Source organism: Myodes glareolus, chromosome 6, assembly GCF_982192425.1.
Source record: "Myodes glareolus chromosome 6, mMyoGla1.1, whole genome shotgun sequence".
NCBI classification, from domain to species: domain Eukaryota; kingdom Metazoa; phylum Chordata; class Mammalia; order Rodentia; family Cricetidae; genus Myodes; species Myodes glareolus.
In genome coordinates, this window is record NC_142031.1 from 118,137,898 (window position 1) to 118,157,611 (window position 19,714).

The 19,714-nt window shown below is 42.7% G+C and overlaps 1 protein-coding gene across 5 annotated transcripts in view; it reads left to right on the forward strand.

The window, feature by feature from the left end:
• Window positions 1-1,401: 1,401 nt before the first annotated feature.
• Window positions 1,402-19,714, forward strand: part of Dnajb6 (DnaJ heat shock protein family (Hsp40) member B6) — a 57,452-nt gene continuing 39,139 nt past the window's right edge. For 3 of the 5 annotated variants that reach the window (XM_048440164.3, XM_048440163.3, XM_048440166.3), the window contains exons 1-2: window positions 1,402-1,549; window positions 18,970-19,060. In XM_048440164.3, coding sequence (XP_048296121.3) covers window positions 18,996-19,060 — 65 coding nt within the window. In that variant the 5' untranslated portion in view covers window positions 1,402-1,549; window positions 18,970-18,995. Of the gene's footprint in view, window positions 1,550-5,266; window positions 5,349-18,969; window positions 19,061-19,714 lie in introns of those variants that run through there. The other 2 variants (XM_085691086.2, XM_087907537.1) reach the window with 2 other exon arrangements.

Genomic DNA, 19,714 nt, shown 5'->3' on the forward strand with positions numbered 1-19,714 from the left:
CTCACACAGACATACATGCGGGCAAAACACCAATCGGTGTTCATAAAATAAAAATGAATTATTTGAAAAAAAAAGTGTCCTACAGGTTGCCTACAGCAGATCATTTTCTCAGTTGTGGCTCTCTCTTTTTGATGACTCTAGCTTGTGTCAAATTAATATAATAGTAGGCAGCACAAACAGGTAACAGTTTAGTTTCTGTTTGACTTTTGATCTCAGTGATTCCATTTTGAATTTAGCCCAGTCTGTTTCCCCAGTGAAAAAGCTTAAGTCTACAAAAACAACCTGTTGTAACTTTTAATCTAACAAGCCTATTACATAGATGGGCAGTAGGCACATTAACAGAAGAAAGGTAAAACAATATTGTGCTCATGAGGGCACTATGTGAACATCAATATTCAATATTCAGAACTCTTGTTAGAGTCAAGGCCGACGAATCCCTAAGGTCAGTTGTTTAGTTTTGGAGGTTGAGTCTTTAGGCTGATGAGCCTGGCTTGGGGAAGCCACATTGGAACTATTTGTTTCTCATCACTAAGTAGCAGAAATGTGCATAATGCCTTCTGTCTAGCATCTCAGGTAAACTGGGCTTGGTGGAGGTTTGTAATACAAAACCAGCGGTCCCAGTTACTTTCCAGTCTTGAGATGGAAAGTTCAAGGTCAGAGGTGGAATTTCAGGGGCGTGGCACTCTGTCTTAAAATAAAAAAAAGAGGGTGAGGATAGGGCTCAGGGGTAGAACGCTTGCTTAGCACGTGCCTGGCCTTGGGGTCAATGTCATTGGGGAAGAAAATTCATTCTCGAAAAGCAACAAAATAAAACAAAACAAACAAACAAACAAATAAAAACAAAGGGAAAATTCTGTGTGGTGAGGTGGTTGAAAATCAGACTCTGGATTCTACTCGGCATTCCAAGTGATTAAGGTTGGGGACAGGGGCACTAAGGATTGTCTCGCTGGTTGAACTGCCTGAACCTCGAGTGTGCTAGCCTTTCTTCCAAACCTCAGGACTACAACTCTCCCAGTCCATAAGCCGTGTGAGTCACACTAAGCTATCTTTGATCGCTATCTCTAAACTTTCTGGGTCAGTTTCCACCATCTGTGAGCGTCCTTCCTCCCTGTGTGCTTCAGGGCAACCGCAGGGTCAGTCACTCAGGGTCGCCCACAAGTCGCCACCGGCTTTGGAAGCTTCCAGGCCCCGAGGTAGCGCAGGATGGCTCTTCCCGCTCTACTTTGCCGCCTTCACTTATAAAAAGAGAATCTCCTGAGTTTCACCGTCCAAGGCTGGCGGAATCTTTCAAATGCTAAACTGGCGCTGTGGAATCCGACGCTATCCGAAGCCGGTAAAAGCAGGCGCACTTGCGTGGCTTCAGTCCGGGCGGAAGTCGACGTCGCCGCGCCGCCACCGCATGACGCACTTCCTGTTTGTTGTTGGAGAAAAGGAGAGAAAGGAAAGCGCGAGGAGACGCCGCCACCGCCGCCAGCGCAGCTGTGCCAGAGCCGCGAGGAGACCGGCCGCCCGACTTCCCCCCCCCCCCCCGCCGGCCGCCGCGTCCTCGGTGAGGGGCCTGCGGAGCGGGGTGGAGAGCAGGGTTGACTGTGGCGGGAGGGGGGAGGGCCGGCGGCTAGGTGCGGATAGGATGACCTGCTCGGCGCCTGGGACACGGGCGCAGGGAAGCCGGGCCGACCGCGGGACCGGGACTGCCCGCCGGGGCCGAGCGGGTTCCAGTCCAAGCTTTGGTCTAGAGTCTAGGCCTGAGGCCTAAGTTGTTCCTGGTCTGGGCCGCGGCTAGACTGGGTCCCTGGAAAGCGTCTGCCGTGCCGGATCAGGCCTACCCCGGGGCTTAGCCGGGGTCCGCTCCCTTGGCTCCCTTGGTCTGCAGTGGCGGTTGGGCCCGGCACGCGCGACCTCCGCCACAGAGCCACAGGAGTCGGCGAGGCTGGAGTCACCCTGTCCTGGCATCCTCAGTGCATTCTGCAAGCAAGGGGTCAGGTGGCGTGCGAAGAGCAAGACTCTATGGGAGGCGCGTTCGCCGGCCCGGGCTGCCTAGGGGACCGGGTGGGAGGGCCGAGGAGGTTTCCAAGCTCATCCTGGGACTGTTGGAGGAAAGTTTGCTAGGTGACCTACCTGGCTCAGTTTACTTTCAAAACCCATTTACTGTTAGATTTGCTGTGGGTTTATGTAACTAAAGTTTATGTAATTGAAGTTTACATTAAGTCTTAATTCGCTTCGGTTGTGTAGACAAGGGAAGTCTGCACTGGAAGCCATAAAATTGTCTTGAATAAAAAAAAAAATTGGAGACGGCGATTTTTATTTTACAGAATGGGTTGTTGTTTGTCCGAAGTTTTAAAGCTTGTCTACCGAAGTTATGTGTGGACTGTAGAAAGTGAACGGAGGGGATGGACCCACCTCCCCCGGCACGCCCAGGCAGGTGGGGAGTGTCCGTCCAGTGCACCCACTTTGTTTTTATTAAAATCTTTATTGGAACCATAGATTTGTGGTCAGATTTTATGGTTAGTAACTCCATTGTATCCCCCCCTTTCTAGGCTCTGTAATCTAGGGAATTGAACTCCGGACTTTCTGCTTGCTAGGGAAGTCAGGACTTCTTTAAGGCAGCTGCTTTAGTAGAAAAGTTAGACTTAAGCAGCCAGAGGAGGGAACGGCCTCAAAGAAAATGCATCCTGGACGTTTGAACTTAGCCTGTTGGTTCAGACTTCAAGGTATCTGAAAGGAATTGGGCGCATGTGTTCCAGGACTCTTCCCCTCTTCCCTTTGGGGTGTCAACGACCACAGGGAGAATTGGCCTCTGGTGTGTGCTGACTACTTATGTGAGCAGTGCAGGTACTTGTATTGAACTGCGTGTGGAATCTTGGAATCAGGGAAAATAAAAAAATTTGGGAAGAAATGCTGCTTTTGCGCAAGTATGGGTGATGAGATAAAACAGTTTGTGAAGTAAGTTTTCTCTCCTGCTGCTGTTTTGCACAGGCAGACCTCTGACATTTTGGCTTTTCTGTGTCTGCCTTTTGAAGGAGGATTGACCTTGTGTGTGTGTGTGTGTGTGTGTGTGTGTGTGTGTGTTTTGAGGCAGGAATTCTGTATAACCTCTGTATTGAACTCAGATTTGCCTGCCTCTCCCTCTGTGCTGTAACTAAAGGGTGCCCCGCCATACCCAGCCAGGCTAACCTTTTTTTAAAAAAGATTTATTTATTTATTTATTATATATACACAGTGTTCTGGCATGGAGAGAGCCAGATCTCATTACAGATGGTTGTGAGTCACCATGTGGTTGCTGGGAATTGAACTCAGGACCTTTGGAAGAGCAGCCTGTGCTCTTAACCTCTGAGTCATCTCTCCAGCTCCCAGGTTGGCTTTTAAAATACTTTGATTTGTGTGTGTATATGAAATGTGCATGCTATGGCACAATAGTGGGATTCCTCCATACATCTCTCGTGCTCTCTCTTGTTAGTACCAACCCTCTGTGTGTGTGTGTGTGTGTATACATACACACACACAGTACCAGGTCTGAACTTGTGCCTTTTTTTTTTTTTAAGACTTTAAAGTTTCACTGTGTAGCCTTGGAACTCAGTGATCAGTTTGACTCTGCCTCCCAAGTGCTGGGATTAAGGTGTGCACTACCATCTTCTTTTTTTTCTTCTTCCTCTTCTTTTTGCTACAGGCTTCACTCTTTAGCAGAGCTGGGTTAGAACTAGGCATGTAGGTTAGGCTTGCCTGGATAGAATTCACAGACACACCCCTAGGGCCAGGACTACAGTAGTATTCTCCCATGCCTGGCCCAGAGTACAACTTTAGGAGTCAATTCTCTCCTTTCATGTGTTACTGGGGTGGAAGTTAAGTTGCCAGACTTGTGGAACCTAACTATTTGGCTAGCTAACCCAGCTTCATAGCCTGAGAAATTGGCCTTTTAAGTTTTCTTTCTTTCTATCTCTCTTTCTCTTTCTCTTTCTCTTTCTCTCTCTCTCTCTCTCTCTCTCTCTCTCTCTCTCTCTCTCTCTCTCTCTCTCTCCCTCTCTCCCTCCCTCCCTCCCTCCCTTCCTCCCACCCAGCCACCCAGCCACAGGGTTTCTATGTTTAATGGTCCTGGCTGTTCTGCAACTAGCTCTGTAGACTAAGGCTAGCCTCGAACTCACAGAGATTTCCCTTTCTCTGCCACCTGGAGAAGTTGGCTTTTGGAGTTGGTTTTGTGGCAGTGGAAGATGGAATTAGATTATTTTGTTTTTCAAGACAGTGTTTTTCTGTGTAACAGCTCTAGGTGTCCTGGAACCAGGCTGACCTCGAACTCAACAGATCTCCTGCGTCTGTCTCCCGAGTGCTGGGATTAAAGGCGTGCTTCACCACCACAGGCCAGATCACTGAGTTTTAGTGTGGAACACTTTGGTGGTAACACACACCTTTCATTCCAGCAATGGGAGGCAGAGACAGGCACACCTCTTAAGTTCAAGGCCTGGTTTACAGATGGAGTTCAGGACAGCCATATACAACTAAACCATCTTGGAAAAAAGGAAGAAATTATTGCTTGAGGCAGAGATAGGCAAGTTTCCGGTGTTTCAGGTCAGCCAGGTCTACACATAGTGTGAGACCTTACCTCAAAATCAAAACAAAACCAAGAAACAAACTAAAAAAAGAAAAACAACAACAACAACAACAACAAAAACATGCAAAACTGCCTTTAATCATAGCATTTCCGGAGGCAGAGGAGTTCAAAGCTATCCTGGTCTACAGAGTACATTCTAGACCACCCAGAGCTACACAGAGAAACCCTATCTTGAATAACCAAAACAAGCTCTATATTTTTGTTCTTATGATGCCAGCGTTAGATGTGTGAGGTATTTGGGTTAAGGACAAATAGTATACCGGGGTGGTGAGTATTCTTGCATACTGTGAAGACTGAATTAGCAATTCCTCTGAATAGTGGCTCCACTTTTTAAGCAGGCCTGTTAGTATTAAGTGATAGTATCATTTTCCTGTTTAAACCAGTAGCGTTGGGCCCATAACAACTCTTAAGTTTTGCAAATGCAAAACCCAGATTAGGGTCAGTCCAGTTTAGCACATCACAAGAGTTTTGAAGAAGATACTGTCCAGTAGATACCTGGTATGACAGTGTGTCTTTTACATTGTTTAGTGCTTAAGGATGCTCAGACACTCTCAGATCACTTCTGATACTTTCCCAAAGAACAAGTGAATATATCAAAATCAACTTTTTTACTTGATTTTATTTTCCTCCTTTGTTTTAGATAGAGGGTCTCAGGTACTTTAGGCTGGTCTAGAACACATTCTGTAGTGAAGGATAACCTTGGATTCCTTCTGCCTCCATCTTTCTCAAAGCTGCTGGGATACAGGTGTGTATCGCTATGTCCAGCTTTGCAGTATTCTTAAAGACTTGACTTTCAAGTGGTCCTGTGTTAAGGCTGGTTCAATTCACGCAGGACACCATCTGGTGGTGAAAGACCTGCAGTTGCAGATGTTGAGTGTGTAGGAGGGATTAGAGTGGTGATTAAATGTTCTGCTTTTTTTTCCCTCACAGAAAGAATTTTAGAGAGTTTATTTAACCTTGGGAATAAAAACAAGGTCAATGTGGGTCTGTAATTCTAGTATTTAAGAGGGTACAGCTGGAGAATATTAGGCAGAGGCTATTTTGGCCTCTAGAGTGAGACCCCTACCTCATTAAGAGAACAAGCAAAAGCCTGAGGTTAATGAGGTGGACAGTGAGCTGATGAAAAGAACGAGACAAATAATAATATTGGACCAGTGAGATGACTCAGCAGATACAGTGACTACAGCCTGAGGACTAGAGCTTGATTCTTGGGAGCAACATAGGGGTGGGAAGAGAGAATTGATTTCTTAAAAGTTGTCTTCAGAATGCCATGTGTGCCCCTCAATGAGATCCACTAGAAGGGAGAAATGGGCCATTTTCTGACCGCAGTATTACAAGCAGGGTACTTTGCTTTCTGAGTGCTCCCCAAGCATACTGTTAAAATTCCTTAAACTTCAACTCTGCTTTAGAAGTTAAAGAAAACTGGAAGCCTGGAAACTGACTTACTAGATAAGTCAGCTGGTAGGAATGCTTTCTTTCTTTTTTTTTTTTTTAAAGGATGTTTTGAAACAGGGTTTCTTAGTGTAGCCTTAGCTGTCCCGGAACTCACTCTGCAGACAAGGCTGGCCTCAGACTCAGAGATCTGCCTGCCTCTGCGTCCTGAGTGCTGGGAATAAAAAGACACCACCATTGCCTGGCTTGGATTTTGTTTTTGTTTTTGTTTTTGTTTTTGTTTTGAGACAGGGTCTCTGCATAGTCCTGGCTGACCTGGGCTAGCCTCAAGTTCACAGATGTCCTCCAGTTTCTGCCTCCCAAGTGATGATATTAAAGGAGTGTACCACCATGTCTGGTTTAGGAATTTTGTTTTTATTAGATAATGCTGTGAATATAAGTTGTTTTGTCAGACTTTTGGATAGTTAAGGAAGATCACACTTGACTACTTCCTTATTACTCTGCTACTTGAGAATGCAAAATGCTAGAATACTTTTATCTCCTCGGATCACAGTGTTTATCCAGGAGGTTTCAGTTATATCAATTTCTAAAGCTATTTGGCTATAGCCTGGTTTTCTCTTAAAGTGACTTTCTAAATCCAAGTCATAAGGACCCTATTGGGATTCTGAATAAACAAAGGCCATTGCTTCTGGCTTCAACACTGCTGGACTGTGTTGTATAAAATGCTTGAGTATTTTAGGAATGTTGAGCCTTCAGAAGGGTGGTTTCCTTACACAGCATGTGACATTTGTCCCCTGTGAAATTTTTATTTTTTTGGGGGGGGGAAGAGGAATGACATTGGATATTAAAATGAGGACCTGATAAAAGCTGCATGTGGGTGTATGTCATTGTGCAGGCCAGAGGTAGCCATTGGGTGTCCACCTTGCTTTCAGCATTTTCTTTCTTTCTTTTTCTTTCTTTTTTTTTTTTTTTAAATAAAGGTCTTCCACTGAACCAACAGTTGGCTATATGTGTCTGCCTCCAGGACTGCCACACTGTAAATGTGGATGCTGAGGATCTGAACTCAGTTCTAACTGCTTGCTTGGCAGCCACTTTAATAATCTAGGAATCTCCCTCTACCACACCCCTATCTCCCAACTCCAGGATTTTTCCCTGTGGTAAACTCTGAGACAGGGTCTTATTAAGTTTTTCAGACTGCTCTCAAAAGTTGTTTCTAAACCTTTTTAGTACATTCTAGTACTTCTAGACTGAGAGTTCCTTTTTTTTTTTTTTTTAAATGTTTCCACAGCTTGGAAATCCACCCCTGCCTCAACCTCCTAGGTGCTAGCTTTTTATAGGCCGGCCTTACCTGGCCTGCTTCATATTTGCCTCTTACATCTATTCTGTCAAGCACATAGTACTGTATTAAGTTTGTGTAATGCCTTAACATAAATTGAACTCCCTTTGTGACTTTAAATTATTTTTGTTCTGAAACAGGTTGTCACTGTGTAGTGCTAGCTGACCTGTATACTTGGCTAACTTTGGAACACATACTTGCCTTCCAGGTGCCTAGATTAAAGACGTCTTCCACCATGCCTAGTAAAACTTACTATTTTTTTTTTCTTGTTTTTGGAGGCAGGGTCTCTATGGAGCCTTGGCTGTGCTGGAACTTGCTATGTAGCTTCGAACTCAAAAATATTCCTTCTGCTTCCAGAATGCTGGGTTTAAAGATGTTTATCACCACACCTGGCCTACTTTGTTCCTTTTTAAAAAGAAGATAGGGTGGTGGTGGCTTCCCTCTTTAGACCTACTAGCACTTGAGAGGCAGAGGCAGGTGAATCTCTCCCAGCATGGTCTATAGAGGGTGATCCAGGACAGCCAGAGCTACACAGTGAAACCCTGTCTGTAAAAACCAAAAACAAAGAAAAAGGGGAAAAAATGAGAAAAGATGACTGAGAGTCTGTAGTGGATATATTCTTGAATTGCCTTACTCTTTTTCAGTGTTGGTCTTCCTTTGTTGGGGAAGGAAGACAGCTATTTTTGTTGGTGACCTGGATAAGACTTCTTTTTCCTTTTCTTTTTTTTGAGACAGGGTTTTGGACTGGAGAGTAGCAGTTAAGAGCATTGCCTGCTCTTCCTGAGTTCAATTCCCAGCAACCACATGGTGACTCACAACCATCTGTAATGAGGTCTGGTGCCCTCTTCTGGCCTTCAGACATACATGCAAACAGAATATTGTATACATAAATAATAATAATAAAAAAGCAAAGAGACCGGGTTTCTTTGTATAATATAGCCCTAGCTTTCCTGGAACTCACTTGGTTTTTTTTTTGGGGGGGGGGCGTTGTTTGTTTGTTTTTTTGAGATAGAGGTTCTCTGTAATTTTGTAGCCTGTCCTGGAACTCACTTCATAGACCATCCTGGCCTTACTGGGATTAAAGGCATGTGTTACCAACTGCACAACCCACTAATACGCTTAAATTTCTTACTTTAGGGCTAGAGCAGTGGCACAGTTAGCTGGTACTGTTGTTGCAGAGCATCTGAGTTCAGTTCCCAGCACCCACACTCAGCTAACAAGTACCTGTAATTTAAGCTCCCAGACATGCAACTTCTGGCCTCCTTAGGCACCTGCACTCATACATAAGTTAAAAATAAAATCTTTATAATTTACTTTACCTTGAATCCTACCATCACAGTGTTCTTTTTTTTTTTTAAATTGATATTTATTGAGCTCTATATTTTTCTCTGCTTCCCTCCCTGCCTCTATCCTACCCCCTTCAGACTTCCCCCAAGGGCCCCATGCTCCCAGTTTACTCAGGAGATCTTGTCTTTTTCTACTTTCTACTTCCCATGTAGATTAGATCTATGTAAGTTTCTCTTAGTGTCTGCATTGTTCTCTGGGATTGTGGTTTGTAGGCTGGCTTTCTTTGCTTTATGTTTAAAAACCACCTATGAGTGAGTACATGTCATAATTGTCTTTCTGTGTCTGGGTTACTACCTCACTCAAAATGTTTTCTAGCTCTATCCATTTTTCCTGCAAATTCAAGCTGTCGTTATTGTTTTCCTACTGTGTGGTACTCCATTGTGTAAATGTACCACATTTTTCTAATCCATTCTTCGAGAGGGACATTTGCGTTGTTTCCAGGTTTTTGCTATGACAAACAAAGCTGCTGTGAACATAGTTGAGCACATGTCCTTGTGGCACGATTGACCATCCTTTGGATATATACCCAAAAGTGGTATTACTGGGTCTTGAGGAAGGTTGTTTCCTCATTTTCTGAGAAATCGCCACACTGACATCCAAAGGGGTTATACCAGCTTGCATTCCCACCAGCAATGCAGAAGTGTTCCCTTTTCTTGACAACTCTCCAGCATAAGTTGTCATCAGTGTTTTTGATCTTGGCCATTCTTACAGGTGTAAGATGGAATCTCAGAGTTGTTTTGATTTGCATTTCTCTGATGACTAAGGATGTTGAACTTTCCTTAAGTGTCTTTCATCCATTTTAGATTCCTCTGTTGAGTGTTCTCTTGTTTAGGTCTGTACTCCATTTTTTTTTATTGGATTATGTGATCTTTTGGTGTCCAATTTCTTGTTCTTTGTATATTTTGGAGATCAGACCTCTGTCTTGATGTGGGGTTAGTGAAGATCTTTTTAACTGTGTCCTTTGCTTTACAGAAGCTTTTCAGTTTCAGGAGGTCCCTTCTATTGTCTCTCTCAGTGTCTGTGCTGCTGAGGTTCTATTTAGGAAGTGGTCTTCTGTGCCAGTGCGTTCAAGTGTATTTCCCACTTCTCTTCTATAAGGTTCAGTGTGGCTGGCTTTATGTTGAGGTCTTTGATCCATGTGGACTTGAGTTTTGTGCATGGTGATAGATATGGGTCTATTTTCATTCTTCTACATGTTGATATCCAGTTATGCCAGCACCACTTGTTAAATATGCTTTCTTTTTTCCATTTGATATTTTTTGCCTCTTTATCAAAGATCAGGTGTCCAAAGATATGTGGATTGGTATCCGGGTCTTCTATTTGGTTCTGTCGGTCCTCCTGTCTGTTCTTATGCCAATACCAGGCTGTTTTCAGTACTGTAGCTCAGTAGTAGAGTTTGAAGTCAGGGCTTGTGATGCCTCCAGAAGTTCTTTTATTGTACAGGATTGTTTTGGCTATCCTGGGTTGTTTGCTTTTCCAAATGAAGTTGAGTACCGTTCTTTCAAGGTCTTTGAAGACTTGCTGGGATTTTGATGGGCATTGACGTTGAATCTGTAGACTGCTTTTGGTCATCAGAGTGTTCTTTAAAGATATAACTGAGTATGGTGATGCACACCATAGGAGTTCAAGTTCGAGGCCAGCCTGGTCTACAGAGCGAGTCCCACGACAGCTAGGGCTACTCAGAAACCCACCACCCCAATTATTTTTTAAAATTTATGTTATGCATGTTAGTGTATGAATTTTGGACACATGTATATCACAGCATGAATGTGGTATTCAGAGGAAAACTAATCACTGTGTGGGTGGTATCTGGGGATCAAAGGTAGGTTTTCAGGTTTGTGCAAGTACCTTTACATGTACATGGTTTGTGGTCTTGCTGGCCCCAAGAGTCTTTTAAGTCAACCAGGAGTGGTTTGGCACACCTGTATTTACAGGAGATACTGAAAAGTTGATTTCTTTCTCCATGTTAGAATCTTTGTAAAGTTTGAACACCTTAGATTTAGTGTCTTTTTCTCTCTCTCCATACCTCCCACTTAGTATTTTTTTTTTCCCTTTGGTGGGTAATTCTTTTTTTTTTTTTTTCTTTTGAGAGATCTAGTAGCCCAGGTTGTTCTTGAACTCCTGATCCTGGTATGGCTGTGATTGTTAGATGTTTTTAACTTTTAAAAATTTTATATTACAATATTTGCCCACATGTATATATGTGCACCATGTACTTGACTGGTGTCCAAGAGAATCAGAAGAGGTATTGAATCTGTTGGAACTGGAATAGGAGACAGTTGTGAGCTCCTGTGTGGGTACTGGAACTTGAACCCAGGTTCTCTAGAAGTGCAGCAGTGCTCTTAACTACTGAACCATCTTCCCATCCCCCTTTTTTGAGACAGGTTCTCACTGTGTAGCCTTTGACTGACCTGGAACTATGTAGACCAGGCTTGGCTTCAAAATATATTGTCAGGTCTGTCTGGAAGAAGTGAGAAGTTGAACGAGACAAGCAGGACCTGATTCTGGCATTGGATGTGGGAAATTATAATGAGTAGATTTAGAGAAAGGTTTCACAATACCACTGCTAGTTGAAGTATAAGACAAGCTTCTGGCAGGAGTTTCTTCTTGGATAAACTAAAATAGCTTCAGACAAGTTGTCCTGGATTGAAAGGACCAAGTGTAAGTTTATAAGTTTAATAAATGAAGAATTGTGGACCTGGTAGTTGAGGCCTGTAATACCACCTACTCAGGAATCTGAGGCAGGTGGACTGCCAGGTCATACAAGGTGAGCTTGAACAATTTTTTTTTTAAAAGATTCATTTATATATATAGTGTTGTGCCTACATGTATGCCTGTATGCTAGAAGAGGGCACCAGATCTCATTGTAGATGGTTGTGAGCCACGATGTGGTTGCTAGGACTTGAACTTGGAACCTCTGAAAGAGCAAACAGTGCTCGTAACCACCAAGCCATCATCTCTTCAGCTCCTACAGCCTGAACTTGTTACTAAGACCTTGTTTTAAAGGGTCATGGGTCGAACTGGTCTGCTGGCATATGGGAGGTCCAAGTAGAATGCCTAGCACTACCAAATGCCCCTCCTCCAATACAATGAGATAGTTGAGGGGACTTGGACATTTTTTTTCCTTTTCCCCTTTCTTGTAATTTTTTAAAAAATATTTATTTATTATGTATACAATATTCTCTGTGTGTGTCTGCCTGCAGGTCAGAAGAGGGCACCAGACCTTATTACAGATGGTCGTGAGCTACCATGTGGTTGCTGGGAATTGAACTCAGGACCTTTGGAAGAGTAGGCAATGCTCTTAACTGCTGAGCCATCTCTCCAGCTCCCTCTTTTAATTTTTTTTATGTATTTATTGAGCTCTACAATTTTTTTTCTGCTCCCCTCCCTGCCTCTCCCCTCCCCCCAAGTTCCCCATGCTCCCAATTTATTCAGGAGGTCTTGTCTTTTTCTACTTTCTACTTCCCATGTAGCTTATATCTATGTAAGTCTCTCTTAGTGTCCTCATTGTTGTCTTAAGTTCTCTGGGATTGTGGTTTGTAGACTGGCTTTCTTTGCTTTATGTTTAAAAACCACCTATGAGTGAGTACATGTCATAATTTCTGTGTCTGGATTACCTCACTCAAAATAATGTTTTCTAGCTCCATCCATTTTCCTGCAAAATTCAAGATGTCGTTATTTTTTCTGCTGTGTAATACTCCATTGTATAAATATAGTACATTTTTCTAATCCTTTCTTCGATTGAGGGGCATTGTTTCCATTTTTTAATTTTTTGAGGCAGGGTTTCTTGTTAGCCCTGGCTGTCCTGGAACTAGCGCTGTCTGGCTGAGCTTCGACATTTGAGTGTCATATTTGGGGGACAGTACATTGGGAATGGGCTTCTGGTGGGGTGTATGTAGATTCTAATAGAATAACACTTGTTCCCTGTTAATGTCCACAGTATATTTAGTTGTTGGATAACATTTTAGTATTTCACTGATTTGGTTTGGCTAGTTTAAATTCATCCTAAGTTTATCAACTTTGAGAGTTCACATTGTAGAATAATATGCCTTAGTATTAGTCATGAGTACTTATTTGATGTGTATCTTGGCAGGCTAATGTCAGTGAAATATCCTCTTGTAGTATTGAGCCAACCTGTGGGCCTTCCTTAGGACAGGTTCCTTGAGCTTTTATGGGTACTCCAGTGGCAATCTTTTCTCGGTAATCTTGCATCTTCATTTCTGTTTGTTTGCACATGCTCTTTCTTTGGAGTTTTATCTTTGTATTCCTTGCTGGCCTGGACTTTGCTTTTTTTGATCTTCAGTTTTTTGCTTCATGCAGTCATCTCAGTAGAAGCACTGTCAGCTGAAACCCCATCCTCCATACTTAGTGGTGCCTGGCCCCTGCTAAGCATTCCTGTATTGAAAGAGTTAAAACTGGAAAACAGTCAGCTTGATTTTTTAGTGATTTCAGCAGGAAAGGCCAGCAGTTAGTTGGAAAATAAAAGGGAAGATAAACACCATATAGTAATCAAAACTGTAGATCTTATCCTCCCCTCCCCCCTTTCCAGACTATGCACACAAGCTTGACATACTGTGTGCAAAGCCTGGATGCTTGTCCAGGCCTATGCATTTTGGGGTCATATTTCCTGTAGATGGTACAAGCATGAAAAGGTACTTAATTACAAGGACTGTAATTGTAATATGCTATTGTGACATATGTCAAAGTAAAGTAGCCCAGGGTGAGCTTGAAGTCCTTTCCCCAGGTTTATCCTCTGGAGCGAGTGGGATTAAAGGCCAGTGAGCCTCTACTAGTTAATTTTTGGCAGTGCTAGGTAGAGGTAGAACTTAGGCCTTCAGAGTGACACATGGGTGAAAAAGATGGAGCAGGGACGGAACGGAACGTTTTCTGAAGCTGATATGAAGGTCAAAAGGAAAAGTGGTTCCACCTCTGGCTGTTGAGCTAAATTTTAGTATTTTGGGTGGAACCCAGGGCCTTGAATATTTTAGTCAAACAATCTTCTAGTCAAGTAACCTGCCACCAGGGCTGTAACCCTCCCCTCCCTCCAGTCCAGAATCATTTATGTATTCCTATTTTTATATTTGAAGCAGGGTCTTATGTAATAAGCCTAGGTTATCCTTAAAGTTGGCTATATGTAAAGGATAACCTTATTCTTCAGATCTTTTCTCTACCTCAGTGCTGAAATTACGGGTCATGAGTTGCTGAGAATTGAACCCAGGGTTCAAACATCTGCCATCCAAAATCCAAAATCCATCTTCATTCCAGGGTCTAGCAAGTGGCTGGGTTTATAGATCTGTACCACTAGTTCGTGTTATGATGAAGTTTCTACAGCCTACCCAAAGACTTTCTTTCTTAACTGTCCACCTGCCTCAGGCTATCACCCCACTGTCTGGGGGTCGGGGGGCATCCTTTCCGACCAGGGAAGTTCTTAGTTGGGTGCTGCTGCCTTCAGGGGAGTTTGAGCAGTGTCCTTTTGCGGGGGTAGGGGGCAGGAAGAGTAGATAATCTAATTATAATCTTTGGCTGCCTCCAACTCAGAGAGCCACCTGTGCAGGCTGGGATCAAAGATGTGCATTATCATGCCTAACTTTTTTTAAAAATTTATTTGTTTATTTATAAATCATGCCTAACTTCTAACAGTGTCTTAAATGGTCACAATTTGGGTATGTGGGTGCTTTGGTACCTGAAGAGTTGAGATCAGATACCCACTAAACCTAAAGCACAAGGAACAGACAAGGTACCTGATCCATAGAGAGACTCAGGATGAGAGGAAAGGGCATGAATAATATCTTGACTCTTGTTAGGTATTTTTCAGGAGACCTTTGTTTTGGCTTATTTTTGGTAGTTATGAAGATAGAATTTGCTAAAGACAGACATGCTGTTTTCCCAAGTAGTTGGATGCCTCCCAGTAGAAATGTGACAGGAATCCAGAGGAATTGTTCGATTGGCAAAATGCTTAATTTATTTATATTTAAAATTTCTTTTTGATATAAGATCTCACCATGTTATTCTGGCTGGCTTAGACCTCAGAGATCTGCCTGCCTCTGCTTCCCCAGTCTAGAATTAAAGGTGTGTGCCACTGTGTGCTTTTTAAAATAACTTTGCTAACTTGTGATTCCTAAGCTTTTACAGTATGATTTGGTTGTGCTGTCATAGTAGAAATATTTGCCAGCAGGAAAAAAAAATACCTATTTTGGTCATCTCCATCACTATTTTTTGAGAAAGACTACCTATCTAACCTTGACTGGCTTGCAGAATTTGATAATGTAGAACAGGCTGAGTTTGAAACTCAAAGATCCACCTGCCTCTGCCTCCTGAGCATTGGGGTTAAAGGTGTGCTTCACCACACACCCCAACTACAGCTTACATTTTTGGTAGTGCAAATGTACATTGAGTTTTGTTTGCTAATGTTGATGCTTGTCTAGAATTGTATGGTAGTTTTATAGTTAAGTGTTGGCACGCAGTGGTGGCAAACAGCTTTAGTTCTAGCGCATACAGTAGGCCGAGGCAGGTGGATCTCTTGAGTTTGAGGTTAGCCTGGTCTACAGATAGATTTCCTGTACAGCTAGAGCTACACAGAGAAACTCCTGACTCAAACTCAAAACAAACCAAAAGACATTTTTCCATTTCTTTGTTTTCTGAGACAGGGTCACATGTCTCTCTGATAGGTTACAAACCTAAGTTTCAGACTGTGCCCTAAATCTGATCCTCCTACCAACCACATCTCCCAACTTTATACAACTTTATACAAGTTGGGAGAGCTCTTAAATTTTCTTCGATGTGCTGTTTTTTTTTTAACTCCTTCCTGCTCATACCTGACACTAGTTAGTACAATTAGTGATTGTTCTCTTAATTTCACAGTTGACTTAGTGTAGAGTCCCTTGTGACTGGTATTGTCTAGTATATTTCACTTGTGAGTCTCTGTCTTCATTGAGAAGAGGGTGGCCCAGAGGCAGGAATAAACGCTGTGGACTGTGCTGAAGAGAGGAGCTGGAGATTTTGGGAAGAGTAATAGGTACTATTTGTGAATAAATTCTTTGCTTTTGTGGTGGGTGTAACAACATTGGTGAGGCAATGAAGATAGAATTTGCTAAAGACAGACATGCTGTGTGATAATGGGGAGGCTCAAGAGTTAAGTTTTGTTCATGTTCTATTTGAGACAACGAGCTCAGGATCCAAGTGGCTACTTTGCACAGTCATGTGCCTGTTTACTGGGGTGAGGCTTCCAGTTGGGATTCAGGGTGTTCTATATGGAGAGATAGATGGTGAGAGAATAGCTATGGAGGCAGACCTGAGAAGACAGGAAAGAGATTTGCATAGTTCAGAGAACTCTCAAATACTGACGGTACTGGGAGGCCTTAGTTCTGAGTTCCTGAGCTTACATTAGGTGATTTCAAATGATACATAGGGCAGAAGTGGAAATGAGTGAGTCAAGCCTGTGGAGAAATTGTTAACTGGCATTGACTTTAAATCAGAGTCCATTTCAAGGGGTTTGTTGGTTGGCAAATTGGCAGGTTTAGCAAAGTGTCAAGAGTTTCCCAGATTGTTTTAGCTGAAGGGGCACTCTTCATTTAAGATGAACAGCATTTGTTGGGCTGTGGTGTTGCACACCTTTAAAATCCTAGCACTCAGGAGGTGGAGGCAGGCGGATCTCTGTAAGTCAGTTGGAGACCAGCCTACAAAAGCCACACAGAGAAACCATTTCTGTATACCCCCAAATGCTGCTTCATATCCTTTGCAGCTACAACCCTGTAACACTTAATTGAAGTAGGGAGGAAGAGGTGTTGGTTTTCCTGCTGCTTTTGTTTACCAATTGTCCCTTTTGGTTTCTGGTAGACAGACTGTTGTGCTATTGGGTTGTGTGGGAGTTGATTAGGTCTCTTTATCCACTGAGTTTGGTTGGTTAGTGGTGGGGCCTATCTGCACATATTTTGCTAGCAATCCTTATGTGCTGTGTCAATGTAACTTTGTGGTAGGAAGGAAATCTTTTATAATTGGGTGCTCACTGCTTTGTCTTTTTCCTGAGAATTGAACCTGGGTCCTGCAAGAGCAACATTTACTATTTAACTCCTTCACTCCAACCCCTAATATATGTACTTTTGAGTCTCACACTTGCTAGAATGGCTCTCTACTATTGGACACATCTACAATTGAACACATTTTGATATTATCTGATAGCTTTGTGTTTATGTTTTTTTTTTTTTTTTTTTTTTTTTGAGAGACTTTCTCTGAGCTGTCCTGGAACTAGCTCTTGTAGACTAGGCTGGCCTCAAACTCAGAGATACACCTGTCTCTGCCTCCCAAATGCTGGGATTGAAGGCATGCACCACCACCGCCTGGCATTATATGTATAATTTTGAGGCTATGCCTCATTGTTCAGCGAGGGCACAAGCCTCTAAAGGGTAGGATCATGGGTGTGTGTCACCAGTGGTATTTGTTGTAGTAGATTCTGCTTTTCCATTCTGAGTGTCAAAGCTGTTTTTCAAGGTCTTATATTTTCTGAAGATTCTTGGAAAATTTTCTTGTTTTCTTTTCTGAGGGTGATAGTCTTTGAGGAATTATATTACCTGTAGGGCTCTCAACAGTAGCTGCTGCTTTCCTCTCCTTAAAAACAGTAGTTAGAATTAGTTAAAAGTAGTCTATGCATGTTGAATAAGAATTGCATAAGGAGTATTTAATCCCAACACTTGAGAGGAAGAGGCAGAGGCAGGTGTATCTCTGCACTTGAGGCTAGCTAGCCTGGTCTACAAAGAATCCCATGGTAGCTGGGGTTACACAGAGAAATTCTGTTTGGAAAAAACAAAACAAAAACACTTCCGGTGCTGGAGAAATGGCTTAGTGGTTAAGAGCACTGTTTGTTCTCCAGAACCCTGGTTTATTTCCCAACACCCACATGGTTCAGTTCCAGGTGACCTGACACCCTCACACAGACATGTATGCTAGTAGAACACCAAAGCACATGAAAAATAAAAAGAAATCACTAAAAAATTAAAACAAGAATTGCACAAGGGAGTTGTGTTTGGCTTTCTCAATTCAGAAAGTAGAGGTATACACATGGGAAATTTGGGGATTGGTAAATGGCTCAGTTGGCACCCAAGTACTGGGATTAAAGGTGTGGCACTATACCCTGCTTTATTTTTGTGGGTATGTGCTCACACCCATAGGCAAGAAGAGGACATTGTTTTACCTGGAGCTGTCCTAGACACTAGAAAGAAACTCTGAAAGAAGTGGCTGGGCCCCGAGTTGTTATTTCTCCAGAGAGTGATCAGGTGACTTGCAGTGTTAAGGGAAAGCACGGCTAGAGAGCAGTGAGAGCACATACTAGGAGTGCTGCTCTGTGGAGACCAGGCAGGTACAATCTGCAGGCCAAGGAAGCTGTGCTCAGTTCCTGGCTGTCAAATGAAGGCACAGTCTGCATTAAGGCAGTGTTGTGTGTTGGTTTGGTAGTTGAGTACTGGACAGAGAAGTTACATATGACTGGTCAAACATGTTCTTTTCTGGGTAAGTGCATCCATGGACTGCTGCCATTTCCATGAGAGGGCTGAGGAAGGGTGCTTCTCAGTGTGTTCTTGCTTCCAGTCTTAACTCATCAGAGGAGGGAATTAACCAAATCTCCCCAAGTGTATTGTGGTCTAGAAAAGCAGATGTAGCCAGTCTTTTTGTTCAATCCTTTGTTCAAGTGACACCTGATCTTAGCCTCAGAGTCTAGTAATCTTTTCATATTATAACTGAGGCTATTGGGTCATTTCCAAGCATTTTTTTCCTATATAGATTTTTGAGAATGACTGACACCCCCCCCCCCCACACACACACACAGGATAAGCTTTCTCTATGTATCCCTGTCCTGGAATTTGCTCTGTAGACCAGGCTGGCATTGAACTGAGAGATCCTATTGCCTCTGCCTCCCAAGTACTGGGATTAAAGGTGTTTGCCCCCCCCCCCCCGCCCCCCAACCACACATAGGGTTTCTCTGTTTAACAGCTCTGGCTGTCCTGGAACTCATTTTGTAGACTAGACTGGTCCTGACCTCACAAGAGATTCACCTGCCTCTACCACACTCCCTTAAAGGTAGGGACTGCCACCGCCCAGCTGCAAATGATTCTTCTTGAACACAGTTTCTGGACAAGGTCCTACCCTACATATATGGGCTAGTGGGTGGCTACCAGAAGTTCTTTTCTTGGGCAGTAGATGGTGAGAAGGAATCACCTCTTACCTGTTCTTTCAGTTTTCACTGTGTTTGGACAGTGTTATGAACCTCATTTTTTTTTGTTTATTTGTTTTTAATTTGCAGGATTTGTTCCAACAATCTGTTAAAACATGGTGGATTACTATGAAGTTCTGGGCGTGCAGAGACATGCCTCACCTGAGGACATTAAAAAGGCGTAAGTGTTCATTTCTGAAATGATAATTCTGTACCATGATTTGTTATTGGGTAATGTAACTTGTGTCAGCCACTAAACCTTTAATTTTCCTTTTAAAAATTAGATTTATTTTTTGTGTGAATGGTTATTATTTTTTAAAGGAGGTGAATGGTTTTTTAGGTTGATTTTACATACATGTATACGCATACACACATGCATGGATGAGGAAGAAAAACTTAGTAACTCATACTGTGTAAAAATAAGAACATTTGCATTTCTTTGCAATTGCATTGCTCCCACCCCCAATTCCAACCCAGGCCTGTTGTTTCTGTTGAACTCTTATCTATGATGTTTCAAAGGGTTTGTATGTTGTCAGTTGAGTCTCTGTTCTAGTTTATTTTTGTGATGAAAATACGGTATGATTTTTTTTTTTTTTGGTGGTTTTGTGATGAAAAACGGTAGAAAGCAGTTTCTTTCAGGATGTAAATCTCATAGTCCATCATTGCGGAAGTCATGGCAGAATCCACAGTTATGATGGATGGTTGTTGTATAGATGACTGTGCTCAGTTTGAATTATCTGCAGTTTAGAACTTCTGCCTATGGAATGATGCCGTCCCTAGTCTTTCCACATCAATTAATTTAATTAGAGTAGCACACCATTGATGTGTTTATCTA